The sequence below is a fragment of the Caretta caretta genome, chromosome 3, assembly GCF_965140235.1.
Source record: "Caretta caretta isolate rCarCar2 chromosome 3, rCarCar1.hap1, whole genome shotgun sequence".
In the NCBI taxonomy this organism is placed as follows: domain Eukaryota; kingdom Metazoa; phylum Chordata; order Testudines; family Cheloniidae; genus Caretta; species Caretta caretta.
In genome coordinates, this window is record NC_134208.1 from 115,403,423 (window position 1) to 115,425,953 (window position 22,531).

A 22,531-nucleotide genomic window follows, 5' to 3' on the forward strand; every position below is an offset into this window, starting at 1 on the left:
TAAGTCCTATTTTCAAAAGCGATTGAGGAGCATAATGAGACGTAGGCAGTTAGGAACCCTACCTCTCATGTGGGGCTCCTAAGTCACTTAGTGATTTTTGAAAGGTGCTACTGCAATACAGATAATAAATAATAGTAGCATAAGTAATCCAGTTGAAGCTAGAAGTAGGCAGTATTTGAGACTACTCACATTATTTAAAGTTAAGTGCATGCTGAAGAGCTATCCTGGAGCAGGGCCTTAATTACCAGTAATTAGAAATAAGCAGGCTTTTGTGGCTTTATATTTCAGCCAACATATAGGGATTGGCTCTTCTGCTGTAACTGTTACTGCTTTAGTGCATTGTAGTGCTCACTACAAGCTCTATAACTTCATGGTGCTGGGAACTCTCAGGAAAAATGCACGGAGCCCAAGAGCTGGGAACTCCTAAATGATGATGAATTAGGAATCACCCATAATTATTTTAATCATCTCAGTTCACGCTTGGTGTTAATTAAGTATTCATAGTCATGAAGGTGTTAAGGCTAATTCCTTTGCCATGTGCCGCTTTCATTCACAAAGACCCACAGTTTAACATGTGTAGTACCAGTGGAATTCGCGTAGTATTGCCCTTTGATCTACAGAATTCCTGGTATCATAACTTTAAATGGATAAATACTCAGAGGCACAAAGAAATCCAGTGTGTCTGCATTTTGTGAAGAAGGTTACTCTTGCATCTTCCCAGTTTACAACCTTAAACTGTGTGACAATTTTTATTTTCCCCCTTTGTCTCTCATAGGCTCAGATTTAAAAAATAAATTGAAGTAGCAGATGGTTTGACATTTAAAAAAAAAATTGCAGCTGTAGTTGAGTGCATGAAGAACAATCTAGCCTTTCACTTCGTCAAAGGTATATATGTACAGTGTGATTATGCGCTTACAGTTGCAGGAATGTAACTTTATTTTATTGTCCCCACAGATGAGCACCATGCCAGGACTTCCTACAAGGCCTTGTTTCTATGACATTGACCTTGACCCAGACACAGAGCAAGTAAAAGGGTTGTTTTGAGAGAAGTGTCCAAGTTCAGGTGGGTAATGTATAACAGTGTTTAATGGGCTGTTTTCTTTCTCACTTTACAAAATTACTAATTATTTCCAAGAGTAAGAAATTGGTAGAGGTTTTGTCATTGATGCATCAAGGAACCAGTGTTGAGGTTTGGGAAATATTTGTTTCATTATTGCATCATATTGTATGGATATATGGTAATAGCTGGTACTAAGTCCTCAATTGGTATAAATTGGCTTGGCCATTGGCTTTAATGGAGCTATGTCAAACTATACCAGGTGAGCATCTGGCCTTCCACGGGGCCAATCAACAGAGCTTTTATTTTCTGAAATCATCCCTAATAGACGTGTCTAATCTAACCTTGCATATTGCCTCTGATGGTGATTCCCTTTCACCGCCTGTTTTTGTTGTTATATAGATTTTCCCAATAGTTTTTCCAGAAAAAATTCTGCCACATCATAAACCCATTATTACCCTTTGTTCTGTCCTCTTAAACAGAGACTAACTGATCCCTATCCTCTATCATATGACAGTATGTTTGAGAGAGACAAGGTGGGTGACATAATCTCTTTTATTGGACCAACTTCTGTTGGTGAAAGATGGGACAAGTTTTCAGGCTTCACAGAGCTCTTCCTCTGGTATGGGAAAGATCATTAGCATGTCACAGCTACCTGATTGCATTTCACAGACCTGAAGAAGAGCTCTGAGGAGCTCCAAAGCTTGTCTCTCACCAACAGATGTTGGACCACTAAAAGAGATTACCTCACCCACCTTGTCTGTTTCATAGCCTGGGACCAGCATGGCTACGACACAGCAAACAATATGTTTATTGTATGTATTTGAAGACTTTTTTTCTTCCATTTGTTTTTCTGCACACTTTTCAAATCCAGGGCTCTTCATCTTTCCTGAGAAGGTGCATTTTCCAAGCCCCTCATCCTTTTTACTCTAAATTTCCTCTAGCTTGTCCATCTTTTAAAATCAAAGTGGTTACCAAAACTGAATTCAGAACTCCAGTTGAGGCTTAGAACATGCCAAGTGGCGTAGAATATTGCCTCTCTTTACACATAATAACCCTGTATAAAATCAACTAATGAGGCTTTTTTGTTACTGTTACTCATTCAGTATATCATAGATGGTAACTCTCAGATTCTTCTCAGTGACGCTACATTCTAGCTATTCTTTGTCTGCCCTATATTTAGGATAAATAGGTTTACTTCATTTTAGTATGCCCCAAGTACCCCAAAAAAGCAAAATTAACTGTTCATATGCCTATGCTGTAAGATAGTATCCTTCAATCTGGTCAGGGCAGACTCTTACATTTTCCTGTATTCTTTCTATTACAGCAAAAACTGGTTAGACTGAAAGTTAAATGATAGGTTTAGACAATTATCTTATGTACTAAGTGCCGTTGGCTATTTACTGCTGTGTAGCTCTATGCATAGCAGTTCTTGGTACATACCCTGTTGTTTTGGGAGGAATTAACAACACTATAAACTAGATGGATATTTGCTTAGAAAGTGGTATGTGATCCTCTTTGAACAATCTAAAATGACAGCAGAATCCTAAGGTAAGACCTATACACAGACACGTGTGCTTTCTTCAGTGAAGTGGTTCAACCACTATGTTTGCTACTTTTAGTCTTGTTAAAGGCCATCATACCCAAAGGGCAAGAAAGAGTTTTCCTTTTTGCTAAATACATCTTCAAGAACAATAGTTGGAAAACAAATAAGAAACTCTCCTCCCACTATAAGGGACTTTGCTTCGGAGTAATATACAAAGTGAAAATGTTGAACTTGGTTTTTTTAATCAGCTTGGGTATCTTTTGGGGTTGAAGAGGAAATGCCAGTAAATTAAACTCTAATCAGGTTCTTGAGAGTTATGTGCATCCCAGCCTATAACAGTAAGGCTATGAATCTATTGGGGATGTGCTGATAATATCAACCACATGAGGAGAGAACCCTGTGAGTTTGAGTTCTGAAGACATTTTGACGATAATATGTTGAAAAATATGGGCCTAGCTTTTCCAACGTAGGTACCTACAGTTAGGCACCTAATAAGTGTTCTGATTTTCCGAAGTGCTGTGGATATGCAGGGCCCATTAACTCCAATGACAGTAATGAGCATTCAGCACCCCTGGGGTCAGATCCTATGTGGTTTTTGTGCATCTTCCCTTCACTCCCAAAATGCTGAGGTCTGAATAAGAAGTTCATTAGGCTTTCTAGGGACCTGGAAAAAAAAGTAGTAGAGCTAAAGACAGGGAAATAAGAGAAATGGCAGAATTAAAAAAACCAAAAACCTTCCCCCAATTTTGATTTCTCATTTTTTTCCCACCACAAATTATATGCGCTATCGTAAACTGACTTATATTAGCCTAGTCAAGAATCATTCTCTGAGTTCATTTTTCACCCATGAGAAAGGTCTCGGCACTGAAGCAGCCTGCCCCAAGGGCAGATGGACTGCACGGAGGTATGCGTGGGTGTGTTCATATGATGACAGCTACAGTAATTTTCTGTCTGCTTGATTGAAACTCTTTTGTTGTGGTCATAGTGTATAATGTAAATTACAGGAATATTGTATTTTGCCAGCTAAGATGTGGCAATTGTAAAGTATTCAGAGATTAGTCCAAGAACTACAGCTGTTTCATTATAAACACACATGCCTAGCTGAGAACAGTTGTGCTAATGTGCATTCTGTATCCCATTCTGCACATTGCTTAACCTCATGAGGCTTTATAAGGATATTCAAACAGGCAAAGTTTGTGCTACTAGAACAATTCTCTGGTATGCCTTGCTAATACTGAGCTAAGCTTTGGACTCCCATCAGTCTGCCTGACTTGTCAATACTGTTAATAAAGCTGGTGATAGTTCTCACAAGATTCTGCAGAATAGTACAAGTCATGGTGTGTACTGTAGTGTAGCTTGGGGTTTGTATGAATTTTTAGAGTATATGCTAACCAAAAAATTAATTGAAAAAAAGTCAAGGTTGAAAATACTTTTCATTCAAATGCAGCCAGTGCTCAAAGGACAACTTCACACTTTCTTTGCAAAAAGTACCATGAACCATTAAAAAACACCCAAGCCTTTAAAAATCTGGCAACAAGCATTCAAGGGAGTCAGCTAATTCCCCACTACCACTACCATATAATTCTTCATCACTCATCATTGCCCCACCCAACATCCACTGCTTAATGAAGCTGACACTCTCTCCCTAAGCAGAAATTCTGCAACGGGTGTCTACCGTCACTACAGAGATTCCTAGGGAGACCAGCCAAAGGCATTGGGCTAGATAAAGGCAATTGTGCCAGCTGGAGGAACTAGAAGAAGAGCAAGCTGTTGAGTTATTTGTGCTCTGGATCTGGAAGGATCTGAGAACCAGACCCATCCTGGGAAAGAGAAGGCTAGAGGGATCCCATGCTATGGGTGGCAAGAAGCCCTTTTCACTTTGTCTTCTGGTCCAGCTTCTGAACCTAGATAATGTAGGTGTCTCCTGTATCTACCCTCCTCTTACCAGTTACCAGACTTCCATTCTTTCATTGTCCTTGAGTTCTTGTGACAGGCAAAGCCCCAGCTGTCAGTCATGTTCTTGCATTTTACCCTTCCTTCCAGGCCTGAGGTGAAGCAGGATGATTTGCAGCATAAAGAACTGATACTGTGACACTCCTGCAGCTTTTCTAAAGAGCTGTTAACCTAGGTCATCTTATGCAAGGCATTATGAGGTGCATCAAACCCAGAAGGAAGCACAAAACAGGAGACTACAACTGCCTGATGACAGAGAATATAAAACCGTTTGAGAGGAGTTTTAGCCTGTATTCATTCAGACATAGTCACCTGGAAAAGAGGTTCTTGAAATCTTTTTTCTCCTTTTGTCATTCTTCCCCCTCCCCTTTCTTTCCAACTTTACCTTTATTCCCCTTCCAGTCTATACCTATCCTGCATTTTAGGCAGCAGGAGTTTGGAGGTCTGTAAAAAACTATCTTTTTGCCACAGGGAGAGAAGAGGCAAGTACATCATGTCACTACCTAGCAACATCATACATACACAATGTGTCTGGCAGCTTGTCTACATTACCCGCTGGATCGACGGGCAGCGTTCGATCCAGTGGGGGTCGATTTATCGCGTCTAGTCTAGACGTGATAAATCGACCACCGAGTGCTCTCCTGTCGACTCCAGTTCTCCACCAGGGCAAGAGGCGCAGCCCGAGTCGACAGAAGAGTGTCAGCCGTCTACTTACCGCAGTGAAGACACCATGGTAAGTAGATCTAAGTATGTTGACTTCAGCTATGTTATTCACGTAGCTGAAGTTGCGTAACTTAGATCGATCCCCGCCCACCCACCCCCAGTGTACACCCGCAGTGTAGACCAGGCCTGGATCTTGAGGGAACTTATCCAGTTTACCTTTGCCCACGATGGGCCTTTGTATATGGGTGGGGACAGAGCGTTTTCCTATACTTTAAGCCCCCTTAAGAAAACAGAAGAATCTAAAATCTCCATGTATACAAATCCACATTTTTAGAATTGTCCCTTGATTTTACATCCAAATATTACTGTACTGCTAACCTTTGTTGATTGTACACTCTTCTTATATTGCTACCTTGGGGAGAGATGGAGAATTAGGGACAAGAACATGTGAGGAAGAAAGATTGTTAAAGCAGGATGTGTGTGTGTGAGAGAGAGAGAGAGAGAGAGACTAACTAAACTGTACTTAGTCTATTATGGTCTTTCTCCCTTTCCAGCTTCTGCATGTACTTGTCATGTTTGTGTCTTTTAATTGTCTACATAACTCCTTGAGAATACATTGTAGAGTCGTCTGCTGCCTTTGTTAGTGCATTGTATGCATTAATTACAGCCTGTGTAGCAAAATTTCCCAACACATTGTCTCACTTCCATTCCCAGTTCCCTTCTTTTGTATCTGTTACCCTCTAGAAATTTCACTCCTCAGAAGTTCAGTCATGTCCTATTCAGATTTTTAATGACTCTGGAAGAAATCGTAGCCCCACTGCATGGCAGACCTACCATTGACTTCAATGGGCCAGAGCTTCATCCTCTAAGCCCATTTTAATAACCTTTCCACATAATGATAACCACGGTGACTCTTGATTATGCCCCTTCTGAATCTTTCCTAATTCTTCACTAGAATCCCTGTAATATGACTCCACAAATATATTTATTTGAATTTCTAAAAAGCCTACCTATCCTTTCACCATGGGCTCACATATATTTAAATAGAGAAACAGGTGACACAAAGCAAGTCAACAGCAGTGCACACCCCTTCAACCTGTTAGATTTAACAAAAACCCTTCGTCTTTATCCCCATATACAGTACCTATCACAATGGGATCCAGTTACAAATTGGGGGTGGTAGACACTACCTCATCAAAAATTATAACACAATACTTCACTTGTGATCCTGCCAGCGCCTTTGTTACATTGCCATAATTATCTCCTGTGAGTTGTGCTTTATTCTGCTGTTGATACACTCCAGATTTCTGTTTGCTTTCTTAATTGTTGTTAGATAGTGGGGTTGGGATTGTATTTTTCTATGCAGTATTTCCCCCAGATCTGTCTGCTGACAACTTTCTCTCCATATAAATGGGTTGAGATTATTCTTAATTAGCCTTCACTACCAGTGAATCATTTGTGTTTTCCTCCTGGAAAGGTGATTAATGTTTATATTGTTTTAGTTTCTTGATCAGTTCTTGTTGAAAATGCATCTTGTTGGGGTTTTTTTTTTTATCACTTAAACAAAAACTTTCCTAAATTCTATGCACCAAGTTTTAAGTCAATGGAACTCTCTATTGCAAAATGTCAACTCTTCAGAAGCCCATAATAGTGCTAGCGTGTGTATGTTTTGTGTTTTCCTTCCATTGGATATACAGAAAGGGTTTGTATTAACTGGAAATATGTTATTTGTAGCACATGGTATAGTTAAATGTTTGATCTAATTATGCTCAGGGCAAAAACTTCTACTATTGAAACATTACAGAGCCTCTTGTCATACCTTAGCTTTTGTTTCTTTATTCCTGTTTCTTCACCCAATGAAAATTATTTCTGCAATACTTTTCTTCTTTTCCAGAATTCTGAAAATACAAACTGCTACTTCACTATTTCCTGCAATAGGAGACGAGTGAATTTGAAATATGCCTGTTATGTGTCTCTGGAGAGATATCAAGAGAGACCAAAGAGAGAAAATCTACACTTCTTTCTACCCATTTTTATGACACACACAAAAAAAGTTTGTTACAAACTAATTTATTCTTGGTTTAGTGCAGAGAAATCTTTTGCCATGCTTACTATTGCTTGCATTTCAGAATGTTTGTTTTATCGATAATATGGTGTGAACAGAAAGGTGAAATTTTCTACTCCAGGATTTTGTATTCTTTATTTGAGCTGCTAACAAAAGTATTTCCTTCATCAGTGGCCATCTAAAAAATTAACATAAACAGGATTACACTGCTTGATAAAGCCTGTTGCTCTTGAAAAGTACAGTTCAGCTGCTGGCATTCAGGAGCTGAAACCACACACAAATTAGCTGCACATTTCTGAGTTATCAGCAAGTGTTGCTATGGGCACTGCTGGGGAAGAGCCAAATTTCAAATGAGGGGACTGTTGAAGAATAACAAGCAAGAGTTTTTTAATACAGAATTTGTTTCCTCTGAGGCCAATCAGCTCTGAAAAACTTAAAACATAGTATGTCCAATAGTCATAGGTACTTTCATCTGTCAAAGGCGCTTGTTACCAGTTTTACAGTGTTTTTGGTCTATTTTGTTCAGTATCTTGACCATAAATCCCAAATGTCAACAAGCTTTGTTTCTTTTTAAAATCAGCTGTCTAAGGAGAAAGAAGGAATGTCTGTCTTGTCAGTTTTTTGAAAAATGTCAACCTCTAACCTTGTTTCCCAGTGGAGTGGGTTATTGTCATTATTCTGGAGGGTTTTTCTTACAGTGCAATATTGAGGGTCTGGTGTTGCTTTACAGTCAGCAGGTGGTACTGCCAGTGAAAACTAACCATTCTTTATTTGGGGGTTGTGGTATGCTGTTCCCATGCTCCAGCCACCCTCTGTAGGGACAGTTGGGTGCTGTAGCATGTTAAAAATCCAAATTGAGCAGTTCTTTTGACTTTCTTTGAGTGCCCATTGAATGAATCACTGCTACAGTAAGGCAAACTTTCACACAGTACATATTTAACAGGTTACTTTTGAATATTTCTTTTCTCGTTTTTGCTGTTTATTTTCCAAATATGTGCCTGAAAGAAAGGTCTTCCTCCTAGTGCACATGCTCCTTTGACCTGATTCATTCAGTGAACTCCTTTGCACAATATTTTGGACATTGAAAACACATTATTACAACACCACCTAGTAAAGTGGAGAACAGCCCAAAATGTCATGCTACTCAGATAATACATTGTACACCATCAACCAAGTCCACATAATTATCAACCTAGATGTAAGGGCCAGCTGCTAAAATTGTCTGGTATTTTATGCAGAAGTAATGCTCATATTTAATACTTTAATATGGCCTCATTTAGGTTTCCAGTAGCAAAATGTTGACTCCATCCAGTTATTTCTGGGCACAAACAAAAGTCCTGAACCTCCAAAAGTCGCATTAGTAAGCTCCAGCTGCTCTCTGTCACCCAAGAATGCATTGCACTAGGACTCCATTCATGCCATGGAGGATCTGGCACTTCTCTATTTTGATTATTATATGCAATTTATAATTTAAAAAAGAGATGACGCCAGTTTTCTAAGCTCGTTTTCAAGAACTACAAGCTGGTACGGCTTGGTTTTCAAAAAGGAAGGCACACAATGAGAAAAACAAGCTGTCTATGTGATGAGGTGGTTACAATGATGGGGTTGGGTGCTAAACTAGGGTGCTGCACTTTTGGGGGTCCTTGAGTAATTTCAGGCATACGGTTGGTTATGGCTTTCTCCTACTAGGCTGTTTTTTCTATATAGTGTGTATCCTGTATGTGGTGAACAGGATACATATGTGTAGTCTCAAAAACAGAGCATTTTTGAAACCATGGCGCTTTCATATGACACAGAATTTTGGGCCTCTCAAGATCATGTTTTCCATTTTTAACCATCATACTTAACATATAAAACTGAGTGTGCCTCATAGCTGAATTGGATATTCATTTAAACAAGTATTCAGCAGATTGCTGAGTAGAATCTCACGCAGTATGCTTTTAGACCACCACAGTAACTGACTCTTCTTTCTTTGGACTTTTTTCTGACAGCAATCCAGAATAAAATAGAGGCTTCTGAAAATACACAGAATATTGTATTTTCAAGCTTTTGAAGTGCTCCTTCTCAGGAAATGCTCATGGACTGGTTCCTTCAATAAAAGAGCAACAAAACAATGGGGTCTGGAGAGACACTATATCATTGTCCTTTTAAGTGAAAACAGTGAAATAATGACCTGAAATAGTTTATTTCCCAAGTGACATCCTCCAGTGGTGCTCCACCCAGCTTACTCATGTCTATATATGTTATAGGCTTGAACAATGTCTCTTTGGTCCTGTTTACATCGCTACTCCCACCATGTTTGGGGACTCCATTACATCACACGGTTCTCTAACCAGTTTTTGTAAAGAGTTTAGTCTTGCAGGGATTGAACCTTGTTTCAACTGTGTACCTTAACTGTGCCAGAGCCTTGGACGCTAGTGAGACAGCAGCACGGACTGGGGGCACAGTAGAAATAATGCTCCTTCCAGAAACATATTTTAACTATGAGGACTACTGTGTTGTAACTCGGACATCTAGCATGGAGTTACAGTAAAGATGGGACTCTAATGGTTCCAAAGCATTTGACATGTTCTGTTAACAAGGTTCACTTCACAAATTTAGCTTATGCCAGGCTAGACTCTGGGCCGTCTGTGATTATACCATACCAGCTACAATGATGTATAAACAAACCTGTTACTAGCAAGATTTGAGCCCAGTTTTCCAGACAATTGTGGGCAGAGATTTTTGGTCTAAGAGATTTTATTAAACTGTGCCTTAGGCTCAATCTACGCTATGTTTATACCTATATTGTCGTCTAATCCCACAACTCATTTGTATTTGTCATGTAGATAGGCTCAAACACCACCTGGGAGAAAAATATAAATCTACACTTGGGGGGTTTCCTCGAATGGTTGTCAGAAAAAGTGTCTATTCCACACTGCTTAAAGAAACTTCTAGCAACAGCCATGTTCTACCACAGGGCTTCTACTACAGCTAACTCAGTTCTGACCTCAGTGCAGTGCGGATTCTAAGCACTCCTGGTTTTGAAGCATCCACTGCTATTGACCAGTGAACGCTGCATGAGGAATGTGAGGCTCTCAGAGTGATAGGATTTAACAAACCATTCCAAACTCCCATTTTATATACACATGGCTCCCCATAGCATATGTTCCAGGTAAATATTTTTAATTTAGACTATACTGTCTTTCCTCCCTGAACAATATTTCTGGTACTTATTTCTCTTACTGCAGCACAAGAGTCAGTGAAGATAGTCAGGAGTTAATGAGGTGCGTGTGATTTCTTGACAGTCATCTGGGTAGGATTTTTTTTTTAATGCTACAATGTTCTGATGTATTCATCACCAAGAAATCTTTGAGCCATTTCAATCTCTTTCATTATTTCCCAGGTTTGCTTTTCCCTACTCAAATATCTGCAGAAATCTTTTGAACTAACCAATTTCAGCTTCTTCACCTATTTATCCTTTCAAGTTTTAGGGTGAGATGTTCTAAAGCACTCAGCACTGCCATCGTTCTGGTCCCATTGACATCAATGGCAGTTTTACCATTGAGTGGGAGCAGATTTAAGCCATCACTGAGCTCTTCTGAAAATCCTGCCCTCAGTGTGTTATTTTTTCCTTTCATTTGCTTTATTTAGAATGCCTTCTAGGTTATTTATTCTTAAAAGTGGAAAAAAGTATTATGAGTATCATTATTTATATAGTGTTGTAGGTGTTACTGGTGCTTTGTGGACTTATAGGAAGATAAGGTCCCTTACCTGAGGACTTTTCATACCACTGAGGATAGCACAGATGCTAACAGATCGTGGTTGGGGAGGAAATGTAAGAGAAAGGATTGAAGTTACAGAAGAGAAGGCAGTGAATATTGCTTATTTTAGAGAATCTAATTGTTACGAAATATTACAAGTGACCTGTATACTATGCCTGCAAATTGCAAAGTATTGTGGAATGTCAGAAGCTTTTAAAACCCACTTCATGCTGAGGTATGAGTGGTCATGAACATATTGCTATAAAAGGTTTGGAATCCTTTCGCATTGCGTAGTATATAGCAATATTTGTGAAGGCTGCAGCTCTTCATAAAAACTGCAGCAGTCTCAAGAGATAAATCCTGAAAAATATCCTGGGTGAAGAGAGGAAATCAAGCAATGATATACTTTTATAGAGCCTTTTTTGGAAGATTTCGAAGGAGTTTGCAAAAGTGGGTAGCCAGTAGTATTCCTAGGAAGAAAGGGAGTACTAGTGGCACCTTAGAGACTAACCAATTTATTTGAGCATAAGCTTTTGTGAGCTACAGCTCACTTCATCGGATGCAGTGAGCTGTAGCTCACGAAAGCTTACGCTCACATAAATTGGTTAGTCTCTAAGGTGCCACTAGTACTCCTTTTCTTTTTGCGAATACAGAATAACACGGCTGCTACTCTGAAACCTAGTATTCCTAGGTTACTGGTTTGCAATATGCGGCACAGAGAAGCAACATTATGTGCTTGGTCACAGTGAGTCAGTTGCAGAGCTAGGAATAGAATCCAGGTGACCTGACTCCCTGCTCTGGGCTGTAACGCCAGACCAGTTTTAGGACATGTTCCATAATCACAATTATGGGAAAAGACGTGAACTATTTTTCTTTGCTTCTTATTTTTTATGTTAGGAGCCACATGGCAATTTCTGTATTATCATTTATATCCATAGATCTGCTTTTTTTGTACTTAATACTTAGTTGCTACCACTGGAGTAAAAACCTGACTGCACAGAAATATGTTCAAGCTACTTAAAAGTTTTGTTGTCTTTTTTTGTATTTCAAAATCCAAAACTCAGTGGTGTGTACATTTAAAAAAAAATAAAGTATATACCTTCTTATGGATACCGATGAACAATTTGCAGAAGTGTTTTTTATCCCCTGACAGCCTGTGGAACTCATTGCCAGAGGGGATGCTGGGAACACCAAAAGTATAATTGGGTTCCAAAAAGAATTAGATACCCTCCAGGAGCTTAAGTTCCTCAATGGCTATTCGCTAAGGGGTCAGGGATGCGATCAAGTTGCAAAACCAGCTTTTCCTTTCCTTACCCCCCTTCTTGATGATGGTGTAAGCAGAGACTGAATGAGCTCTTCCCTGATGTCTAGTGACAAGCTGTGGAAGAGGACTTCATTAGCTGATCTCGTTTACATGGGCACACCCACCCTGCCTAGGTGCTCAGCATGATGGGATTGCTTGCCTAAACAGTCACTTTTGGCTGGTGTGGGATCCCCAGTCTCCTTGGTTTGGGGGCAGGAGTAATAAAGGGAATCAAGGACAACATAACTGTACTTGACGTTTCCCGATTGAGGGACTCACCCTCAACTAAATGGCACTCACTAGGCAGGTGACATGGGTTCCAAAGCCCAGTGAGTGGAGAAAGGGTGGGGACGGGTTCTTGTACCTGGTGGTGTGGGCCCTGCCTAAGGGTCCCAAACACCGTTTGACCCTTTCTCTCTCTCCACTGTGTAATAACAGAGCTAATTTAGACTCAGTTGCAAGTCTTGTTACATGCTGCAGAGTTGAAATCGCTGACGCTTAGGTCTAAGCAGTGATGAGCTGCCAAAATCTTAACCGGTTCCCTATAAAAAGTTCTGATTTAAGGGATGTGCCCCAGTATGTATTTTTTGTACCAACAGGGTTACTATATGTCCGTATTTTCCCGGACAGCAATTTAAGAACCAAAAAGCCTGACCTGTCCAGGAAAATACAGATGTATGTTAACCCTGCCTAAAGTTCTTTTTTAAAAAGATGGGCCTGATCTAGAAATGAGCTCCGTTTCACAAGTGTGGGTCCCCGCCACTCCCTGGGGGTGTGCTAGGGTGACCAGATGTCCCGATTTTATAGGGACAGTCCCAATTTTGGGGTCTTTTTCTTATATAAGCTCCTATTACCCCCCACCCCCTGTCTTGATTTTTCACACTTGCTGTCTGGTCACCCTAGGGTGTGCACATGTTTGGGTCCCAGCTGCTCGCTGACCCCCTCATTGAAGCAGGTGTGCAGGGTTATTGCCCTGGGAACTGCAGGGCACCAGTGGACGTGGGGCCAGCTGCAGACGGGCATGGGGCAGGGCTAGCTGGAGGAAAGGGGGTGCGGGGCTGGCTGCGGGTAGGGCAGGGGATGCGGAGCTGGCTGGAGACAGGAGGATGCGGGGTTGGCTGGAGGCAAGGGGGAGCAGGGCTGGCTGCGGGCAGGGCAGGGGGTGCTGTACGGGCTGGCTGTAGGCAGCGGGTGCGGGGGTGGTGGGAGACAGGGCCTGGCTGCGGGCAGGGGGCGCCGGGGGGGGCTGGAGGCAGGGACTGGCTGCGGGCAGGGCAGGGGGTGTGAAAGGGGCTGGCTGCAGGCAGGGGGTGCAGGGGTGGCTGGAGGCAGGGCAGGGGGTGCGGCAGGGGTGGCTAGAGACGGGGGCGTGGGGGGGCTGGAGGCAGGGGCTGGCTGCGGGCAGGGGGAGCGGGGGGGGATGGCTGTGGGCAGGGCAGGGGGCGCGGGGGGGGCTGGCTGCGGGCAGGGGGTGTGGCAGGGGCTGGCTGGAGACCGGCTGGCTGCGGGCAGGGGGTGCGGGGGTGGCTGGAGATGGGCTGGTGCGGGCAGGGCAGGGGGAGCAGCAGGGTCTGGCTGTGGGCAGGGAGTGCAGGGGTGGCTGGAGGCAGGGCAGGGGGTGGCTGGAGATGGGGGCCGGCTGCGGGCACGGGGCTGGAGGCGGGGGCCGGCTGCGGGCACGGGGCTGGAGGCGGGGGCCGGCTGCGGGCACGGGGCTGGAGGCGGGGGCCGGCTGCGGGCACGGGGCGCGGGGGGGGCTGGAGGCAGGGGCTGGTGCGGGCAGGGGCTGTCTGCGGGCAGGCGGTGCGGGGGTGGCTGGAGAGAGGGGCTGGCTACGGGTGGAGGGGTGCGGGGGTGGCTGGCTGCGGGCGGAGGGGTGTGGGGGTGGCTGGAGACAGGGGCTGGTTGCAGGCAGGGCATGGGGTGTGTGTGGCAGGGGCTGGTGCGTGCCGGGGGTGCGGCAGGGGCTGGCTGCAGGCAGGGGGCGCGGGGGTGGGTGGAGACAGGGGCTGGCTGCGGGTAGGGGCTGCGAGGGTGCAGCAGGGGCTGGAGGCAGGGCAGGGGGTGGCTGGAGACAGGGGCTGGCTGCAGGCAGGGGGTGAGGGGGGGCTGAAGGCAGGGGCTGGCTGCAGGCAGGGGGTGCGGGGCTGGCTGCGGCAGGGTGGTGGGTGTTCACGGGGAGAGCGGCTCGGAGCAGAGCAGCCGGGGACCCACCAGGCAGCAGCGGGAGCCCCAGGGCCAGGGGAGCAGCAGCAGCAGCAGCAGCAACAGGGCTCATGCCCAGGGCCAGGCAGCAGCCCACATGGCTCCTGCAGCGCAGCGCCCCCGGTGGCCGGAGGAGGAATTACATCACTTCCCGGCTGGAGCCCATCAAAGCCTCAGCGCCCCCTGCAGGGAAGCGGGTTAACAACCGGTTCTAAAACTGCTTCAAAATTTAACAACCGGTTCCAGCTCACCACTGGGTCTAAGTATGACCTGCTTTGGGATAGTGTCTCCGAAGCAAGAGACTGCCCAATGTGCCCCAGCAGTGAGGCTCCCCACTAACAGCTGACATCACTAAGAGCTGAAATCACTGAGAGCTGTGTTAAATGGTGGGCCCTGAAGACATTTTGGTGAGAGGCCAGCAGGGTAGTTGGCGGAGAGGTGTGGTGAGCGGCAGAAGGAGGGCTGGCGGAGAGGTGTGGCGAGCACCCAGCAGGGCAGTGAGTGAGTGCCCGCCCAAGCAGCCCTGGAGCACCCACGGAGTCGGTGTCTATGACTAGTACGTCAGTCAGGTTGGAAGGCTATATCACAGGTGAGAAGTCAGTTCCTGGAATAAGTTTCGTCCTCCCTTCTGGTAGTTGCATCCACATGAGGCAGCATCAGCTGTGTAAACAAAATTCAAATCCAGGATTATTTATGCTATGGTGTTTAAGCCTAAGAAATGCCAGGCACTGTAGGCATTGCACTCCCTTAACTGGAGCAAAAAACAAAGAGAAGCCAAGAAATGGGAAGAGACAAAACAAATAGAGAAAATGAAGTCTCCTTCCTGCATTTCTGTCCCCGGAAAAGTACCCAATCTGTCCAGAGCAATCCTTACCAGAGTTTAATAGTCTTTTTAATCCAAACAATATTAATTCATAAACAAAGTGCCTTGAACACAATCTCAGAACATCTATACAAAGTTCTCATAGCAAAGTTCCCAGCATGCACCGGGTTTTCCTTAGCATAACTTAATTTAAGTGAATAGTTAGTCTTTGCTCGACATTCAGGGATAATAGTCTGTAGGCCATAAATCCAGTAAGCATTCCATTGTCACAACACTCCCTTTGATACTGCATATTCAGAGCAGTAACTAATCCCCTCTCAATCTACACTCTAATAGAAAAGTTGTATTGGAGAGAGTGGTGCACACAAGTATTTACTTTGATTCAGGTCACCTCAGATTTAAATTTAAATCCTAATGAAATAATGATGGTAACTGGATACAGAGTTGGCAGAAACACAGGCTGCTTTCCACATTATGTTGGGGGTAAAAATTGGGTGCTCAGCTTCACTGCCAATCAGCTCCTCCACCTCCCCCCAAGTGCCTCCCGCCTGCTGACAGAGCCCTTCAAACAGCTCTTCCCCAGCGCTGCCCACCAACCAGTGATCAGCTGTTCGGTGACATGCAGGAGGTGCTCAGGGGGGAGGGAAGGGAGGAGCAGGGGTGGGGCATGCTCAGAGGGTGGGGCAGAAGGGGCTGGGAAGGAGCAGGGGTGGAGTGGGGGTTTGGTGAAAGGGATGGGGGCGGGGCCTGGGGCAGAGCAGGGATCAAGCACCCCCTCGGAAATCACAAAGTTGGTGCCTCTGAATATTAGTATGTAAATACTTCCCCACCTAAGTCCACTTGCATATGAAATGTTATATAAGAGAGGTTTTCCATGTCAGATCCATATCATGGCTCTGGCAGGGGCAATATCTGAGACTTTATGGAAAAAATATTTTAAATGTTTTAAATGTGTAACTGAGCACTGCTCTTAGAGGGAACAAGTCTGTCCTGATTTTTGCAACACCTCACTGGGGAAATCCCATAGAAAAAAAAGAATTAGCATCAAAATTCCCTTCTCAGACATAGATTTTGCTGTACATGGTGAGAGTGCATCACATGTGTGACTGTCCATGTTATTTCATGCTGCCTGCTCCCGCTCTCTCTCTCTCAGGAATCTCTGGCCAGGTGAGTTTTACAGTCTTTTGTAATGGGTGATCTCCAATAGCCTGTTCAAATAGTAAATGTTTCTTCACCCTCTGCAGCATTTTCAGTTTGGAAGGGAGAAGGAGGAGGGAAAACAGCCAAGTCTTTGTCTACTTGCTAAGGCGGCTCAGTTAATTCTTTGCGTGTGGCTGATTTATGTCTCTTGTAGCTGATCAGGATTGTTGGGGTCAGCTGTAGGATTCTGTTTTGTAACTGTCTCTGCAAAGCGCCTGAACTTACCTCCCTTCCCGTACATCAAAGTTCCCCAACCCCATCCTCACAGTGAAATTTTCCCACAGTTCTTGCTGCCTCTCCCAAAAACTTCAATGAGCAGATGCATCCAAACTTTCTCGCACCTGCCAAATCCTCTAGTTCTTACCCTACCTCACATTTGATCCTGACCCATCAGCTGCCAAAACACCACCAACCTCTTGACACACACCCCACTGCTCCTTCCAATGCCCCACAGCCTTCCATAGTCAGTGCCCGATGCAGAGCAGCTGAGAGCTCCACCAGGGGCATAAAGCTCTACGATATTTTGTCCAGCAGCAAGAGTATGCCAGGAGCATAGCTGAGGAGGAGGTGAAGCTGGAACACTGCTGCACTTCAGCGCTCCTTGGAGGGCATAATGTCCCCTTGGGGGCTATGACCAGATTACATAAGTTAGAGATGCCCGGAGATTCCTCTTACTTGAGAGCACAGGTAATGGACAGCTCAGGTCCTGCATCATGCACAGCTCTGCAGAGGGCTCAAAGATTGACCCCTAAAATCAAGGAGAGCAAGTGGATTTGAAATTGGAGGCTGGATTTCTTTCTTTTCCTCACTACCCCAGCACCAACACTTCACTGAACTCTAAGGATTTTAAGTCCAACCTTGTGTGGCCCTTTAACTTCTTAGGTCTGGAGGCAATTTGTCTCTCTTTTTAGTTTTTCACAAAGGGAGACAGTCCTTAAAGCAAAGAAATTTCAACTGGGTTTAAATTTTAGGGGCTGAACTAGAATCCCCAGTTGAGGGGATCTTAGAAACACTGAAAACGCCTTTGGCTTTAGGGCTGAGACTGGGACTGCTATAATGGAGCAGTGTGATTACACAATGCTTGAGGCCTCAGTGTTTATGTAACAAATCAGTCAAACTAAAATATTTCTACAAGTGTGGTCATAATAGTGTTCCTCTGCCCAATACACTTGAGTGTAATGTATTATACACACACAGCCGTGTGTGAGTAGATACATATTTGTGCGTGTGTGTGGTTTTCATGTAAAAACTCAAATATTTATTCACCCAGTAAACTTTTTGATTCTCAAGCTTTGAGAAATGTTTGGACAGAGTTCCACTCTGGTCAGCACCAATACAGTCGGGACCTGCCAGAAAAATAAAAGGAATTAACAACACGAGAGTGCAAAACCTTATGGGGCAAACCTTATGGACTTTAAAAGAAATGTAGAAATTGTATATTTTTGTTCCTAAAACAAAGTGTTCGTGAAGAAAGAACATTTGAAAAATCATCCAAAGCCCATGTAAAACCCATTCCTTATGCGCCACTCACAAGAAGTGAGTGTATAATTATAGGAGGGGAAGGATGGGCTAAGTATACTTACTTGTTCCTGCCTCGGCACAGGTCTAAGTACAAAATGGCCTCTTGAGGTCCCTTCATCCCTGCATACCTATGAGTCTATAATAATGAAATATTAATTTAAGATGCCAAATTGTCACCATCTGTTTTTCCATAGCGCAGCACCGACCACATTGTTAACACTAAATGATAATTTATTAGTAATTGCCATGGGAGGTAGATTGCCAGTGCAACAACAGAATGTAAGCTCTTTAGGGAAGGGACTATTTGTTCATTGCATGTTTGTACGACACCTAATATACAAAGAACAAGGAGTCTGGTGGCACCTTAAAGACTAACAGTTAGTCTTTTTTAAGGTGCCACCGGACTCCTTGTTGTTTTTTGGATACAGATTAATACGGCTACCCCCTGATACTTGACACTTAGTACAAAGGAGCCCGGCTCCAGAGTGGAACCTCTGGAAATTACCGTAATATACGGTTTTTCTCCAGACCAATAGGATTTATTGAAACAGTTCAGTTATATCATAGATTTTTTTAAATGTACTTTAAACCAAAATGTTGGAATTTCTCAAGGTATGATGCCAAAACAGCCCATTTCCAAGCAGGGACTTAAACCTGGTTGACACTATGCGGTTACATCAACGTAAGCTGCCTTGTGTCAACCTAGCTGTGGAAGTGTCTTCACTTAAATTTGGCTCCCATTGACTAAGTGCCTCTTTATGCTGCTCTAATAACACCACCTGTGGGAGCACCACAGAGTCCTGGTCGATGTAGTTAGGTCGACACAGTGTCAGTGTAGACAGTGTTGCTTATATTGACTGTTACTGGCTTTCAGGAGCCATTCCACAATGCCCCACGCTGACAGTACAAGATTTGACCTGGTAAAGAAACTCTTTCTGTGCTTGTTTCATTTAAATTAAGATGGTTAAAAGCAGCATTTTTCTGATGCCTAGTAAAGTATCTAAGGTGTATTAAGTCAATTTTCAGTTAACTTTTGAAAGAACAACCATAGTGTTTTGTTCAGAGTTACAAACATTTCAGAATTACGAAGAACGTCCATTCCCATGGTGTTCGTAACTGAGGTTTTACTGTATGCAGTGGCATGTGTATATGGCAATAGTTCCCAAATTTTTCATACCACACCTCCCCCCTTACTCCAGTCTCTCCCGCTCCTCTCCCCCTGAGGTGCTATCAGGAGCTGGGGCTGGGCACTGGGCGGGGGCTCCCACCGGTAGAAGGGTGCAGACAGGGTAAGGGGGCCAAGGTTGGGACAAGAGCTGGGGCTGGGCCGGGAGCCATGGGCTGAGGCCAGGGCTGCAGCTGAAGGAGGCTCTGGAGCCCAAGCCAAGGATGGAGCTGTAGTTGGGAGCCAAGGCTTGGGAGGGGGGCTAGAGTGGGGCTGTGGTCGGGGCCAGCAGCTGGGGCTGGGAGTGGCACCATGGCCAAGCCAGGAGCTAGGGTCCAAGGCTGGGGCTGTAGCTGGGAGCGGGACTGGGGCCAGAGCAGAGCAGGGCTGGGTGGCACTCCCTCACCGCCTTCTGTGGGGGCATGCCCAGGCCCCACCACACACCCCCAAATGTTCCTCCGAGACCCCCTACGGGGCGTGCCCCACAGTTTGGGGACCACAGGTATATGGCATGCAGTTAGTTAATATTCATTATTTATGGAACAGTAATTAAAATTTTATAAAAACCATGACAACATGCAGCCACCAGAAGTGGTGAACTCTCCTTCCCACATTGATCCACTTTAAACTTTGGTTCAAACAACCACAGTTCCTAAGTCTAATAGCAGCTTGTCACCTACATTTCTTGTTAATGAAAACTAAACAAATTGAAAACAGGAAACTATTCAATCCCTGTAAAACAATGGAAGATACTCTAAACAAATTTCAGAATAACAGCCGTGTTAGTCTGTATTCGCAAAAAGAAAAGGAGTACTTGTGGCACCTTAGAGACTAACCAATTTATTTGAGCATGAGCTTTCGTGAGCTACAGCTCACTTCATCGTCCGATGAAGTGAGCTGTAGCTCACGAAAGCTCATGCTCAAATAAATTGGTTAGTCTCTAAGGTGCCACAAGTACTCCTTTTCTTTTTTCTAAACAAATTTGTTAACATAATTTAAAGTTCTTAGAGAAAAATAAAACTGAATAAAAAATATAGGATGGCTTTATAAGAACAAGTTTTTCTAGACAAATCTGAGCCCTATGGGGACTGAATTATAACTCCAGTGGATGAAAAGAATGCAGTAGATACATCTTTATTTCAGAAAAGCATTTGACTTAGTGCCTCACCAAGTCTTATTAGAAAAACTTCAAGTGGATATGAGCACCTACTGAATCAATGACTTTTAATTAAAGTGCATTGATCAATGACCATATGTTGAATTGAGGAATTATAAATCTTGAAGGGAGCTTCAGAGGTTGGTGTTAGGCTTGCTTTTATTAATGGGTGAGGTAGAAGGAGTAAGCATCATGCTAATAAAATTCACAGATGATGCTAAATTGGGAGGTGATGAAGACTGTCAGAAGGGAAGAAGTATAAAAATACATTAAGAGGTTAGAAATATGGACAGGGATTGATAAAATGAGATTTAAATCCCACAATTCAACAGGATAAATATCTTTGGAAAGTTCTATCTGACAGTGAACAACAAATTAGATATGAGCTTGCAATGGGATTTCACCACAGTACAATTTTTGACAATTTATAGAGAAGTGTCTCAGATTTCTCTGTGTTGTCCTAGCAAGATTACACCTGGATACAGCAGACAGTTTGGAATGGGTCAGTGCCGGAAAGTTACTGACAAACTGAAAGGAATTTACAAAAGTACAACAAATTATTAGTGGGCAGGAGAGAGTGACACGTCTTATATTCAGGCAATTCTCTCTCATCACCACAGTTCCCAAAATGTATTATTCAGGTTACTTCCTCTACTGAAATTCAGCCACCTGCATACTGAAATACAGCAACTGTTTAACCGTACTTAGCAATGCTACAGACCAGCATGGAAGAGGAAATGAAAAAGAATCTTGTGTGTGATTTTAAACTGCAGTGGGAATTTCAGTAAGTAGACTGTAATTACCTGAACTGGAATTAGGTGAGAATACCCAGCTCACCATCTCCTAATCTCTTGGAAAGTGCCATGAGCTCTTTAAAACAACAGGTAACCTGGGTTTTACATTTCATTCAAAAGACGGTACTCCCAGCAGCAGCATGCAGCCTATCACCAGTCTGGAGTAATAGTGCAGTACTGATCTGGCACTCCTACTGAATTGTCATCACCGTTTCCTGTAGCACTTCTGCTTTTTTCCTTGCTTTCTTTATGCAAGAAAGGATTTTCTTAAATCAGATAAGAGACTCACGGGTTCCTTCCAAGAATGCCAGGATTAATGCAAAGAACATGCCAGGATCATACCTAATTAAGGGCACTTGCATATTTCATGTATGTTCCTTGCATTATCCATCTGATCCTTGAGTTTTTACCAATATCAGAAGACAAGCATTAGGAAGCCAATTACTTGTCTTTTAAATAAGAGGCAAGTAAATACAGTAAGAGAATATTCCTGTGCTGGGGGGTGGACAAATGAACGTGTGGGATCAGATCTGAGCATTTACATTAGGGGCATAAAAAGGTATGTGTGTGATTACACATGCCCAACTTTGAAAATATGGCCCATGAGGGCTTTCTCAACTCTTAATTTCTGTGAAAATTACCACAGTACCAGACGGAAAGAAAAACTTGCCATTGTAACAGCCATACCTTATTTAGTGTGCTTAAAATGGAACCATTCCAAATAGCATTTGTTCATACACATAAACACTAAGCTCAAGTTTTGCAGTGTGTTCGCCTTTTGACCTTGCATTTCACATTACTACAACCAGCTTGACTTGAGCTTGAACAGTTACAGAAATGTTTACAGCCATTCCCTGTAGCAAAATTGAATGAAGTTTGCTCATATCTTGAAGCTATGGTAACTTACTCAAAACACTGGTACATGTTTTGTCATTTTTTGTTCACCTAAATATTAGCTATTGTAGCATCAATATTAGTGATCAATATCAATAACATCAATATTAGTGATCATAAACTGTGGGATGGGATGTGCCACAGAATTCAGCAACCATCTGGAGGCTTCTGTCACCCACTCAACTGCCTAAATAGTCTTCTGATGGCTTCCAGCATGAGGCAGTATGGTCCAGTGAATAGCGCATCAGACTGGGAGTGAAGAGAACTGAATTTTTTTTCCACTGGAAAAAATGGTAATTTGTCAAAACTGAAACTGTTTGCAGGATCTCCAGACTCAAAAAAGTTGGAAAAAAAAAGTTTGTGAAATAGTCAAACACTTTGTTTTGACATAAAGTTCTGATTAAAAACAACTTCTTTCATTTAGAAATTTAAGCTAATTACAC

At 43.3% G+C, this 22,531-nt stretch overlaps 1 protein-coding gene across 2 annotated transcripts in view; it reads left to right on the forward strand.

Moving 5' to 3' along the window:
• Window positions 1–12,150, forward strand: part of MTHFD1L (methylenetetrahydrofolate dehydrogenase (NADP+ dependent) 1 like) — a 255,883-nt gene extending 243,733 nt beyond the window's left edge. For both annotated transcript variants that reach the window (XM_048844238.2, XM_048844239.2), the window contains exons 27-28: window positions 955–1,063; window positions 7,114–12,150. In XM_048844238.2, coding sequence (XP_048700195.1) covers window positions 955–1,044 — 90 coding nt within the window. In that variant the 3' untranslated portion in view covers window positions 1,045–1,063; window positions 7,114–12,150. The remainder of the gene's footprint in view (window positions 1–954; window positions 1,064–7,113) is intronic.
• The last annotated feature ends 10,381 nt before the right edge of the window (window positions 12,151–22,531 follow it).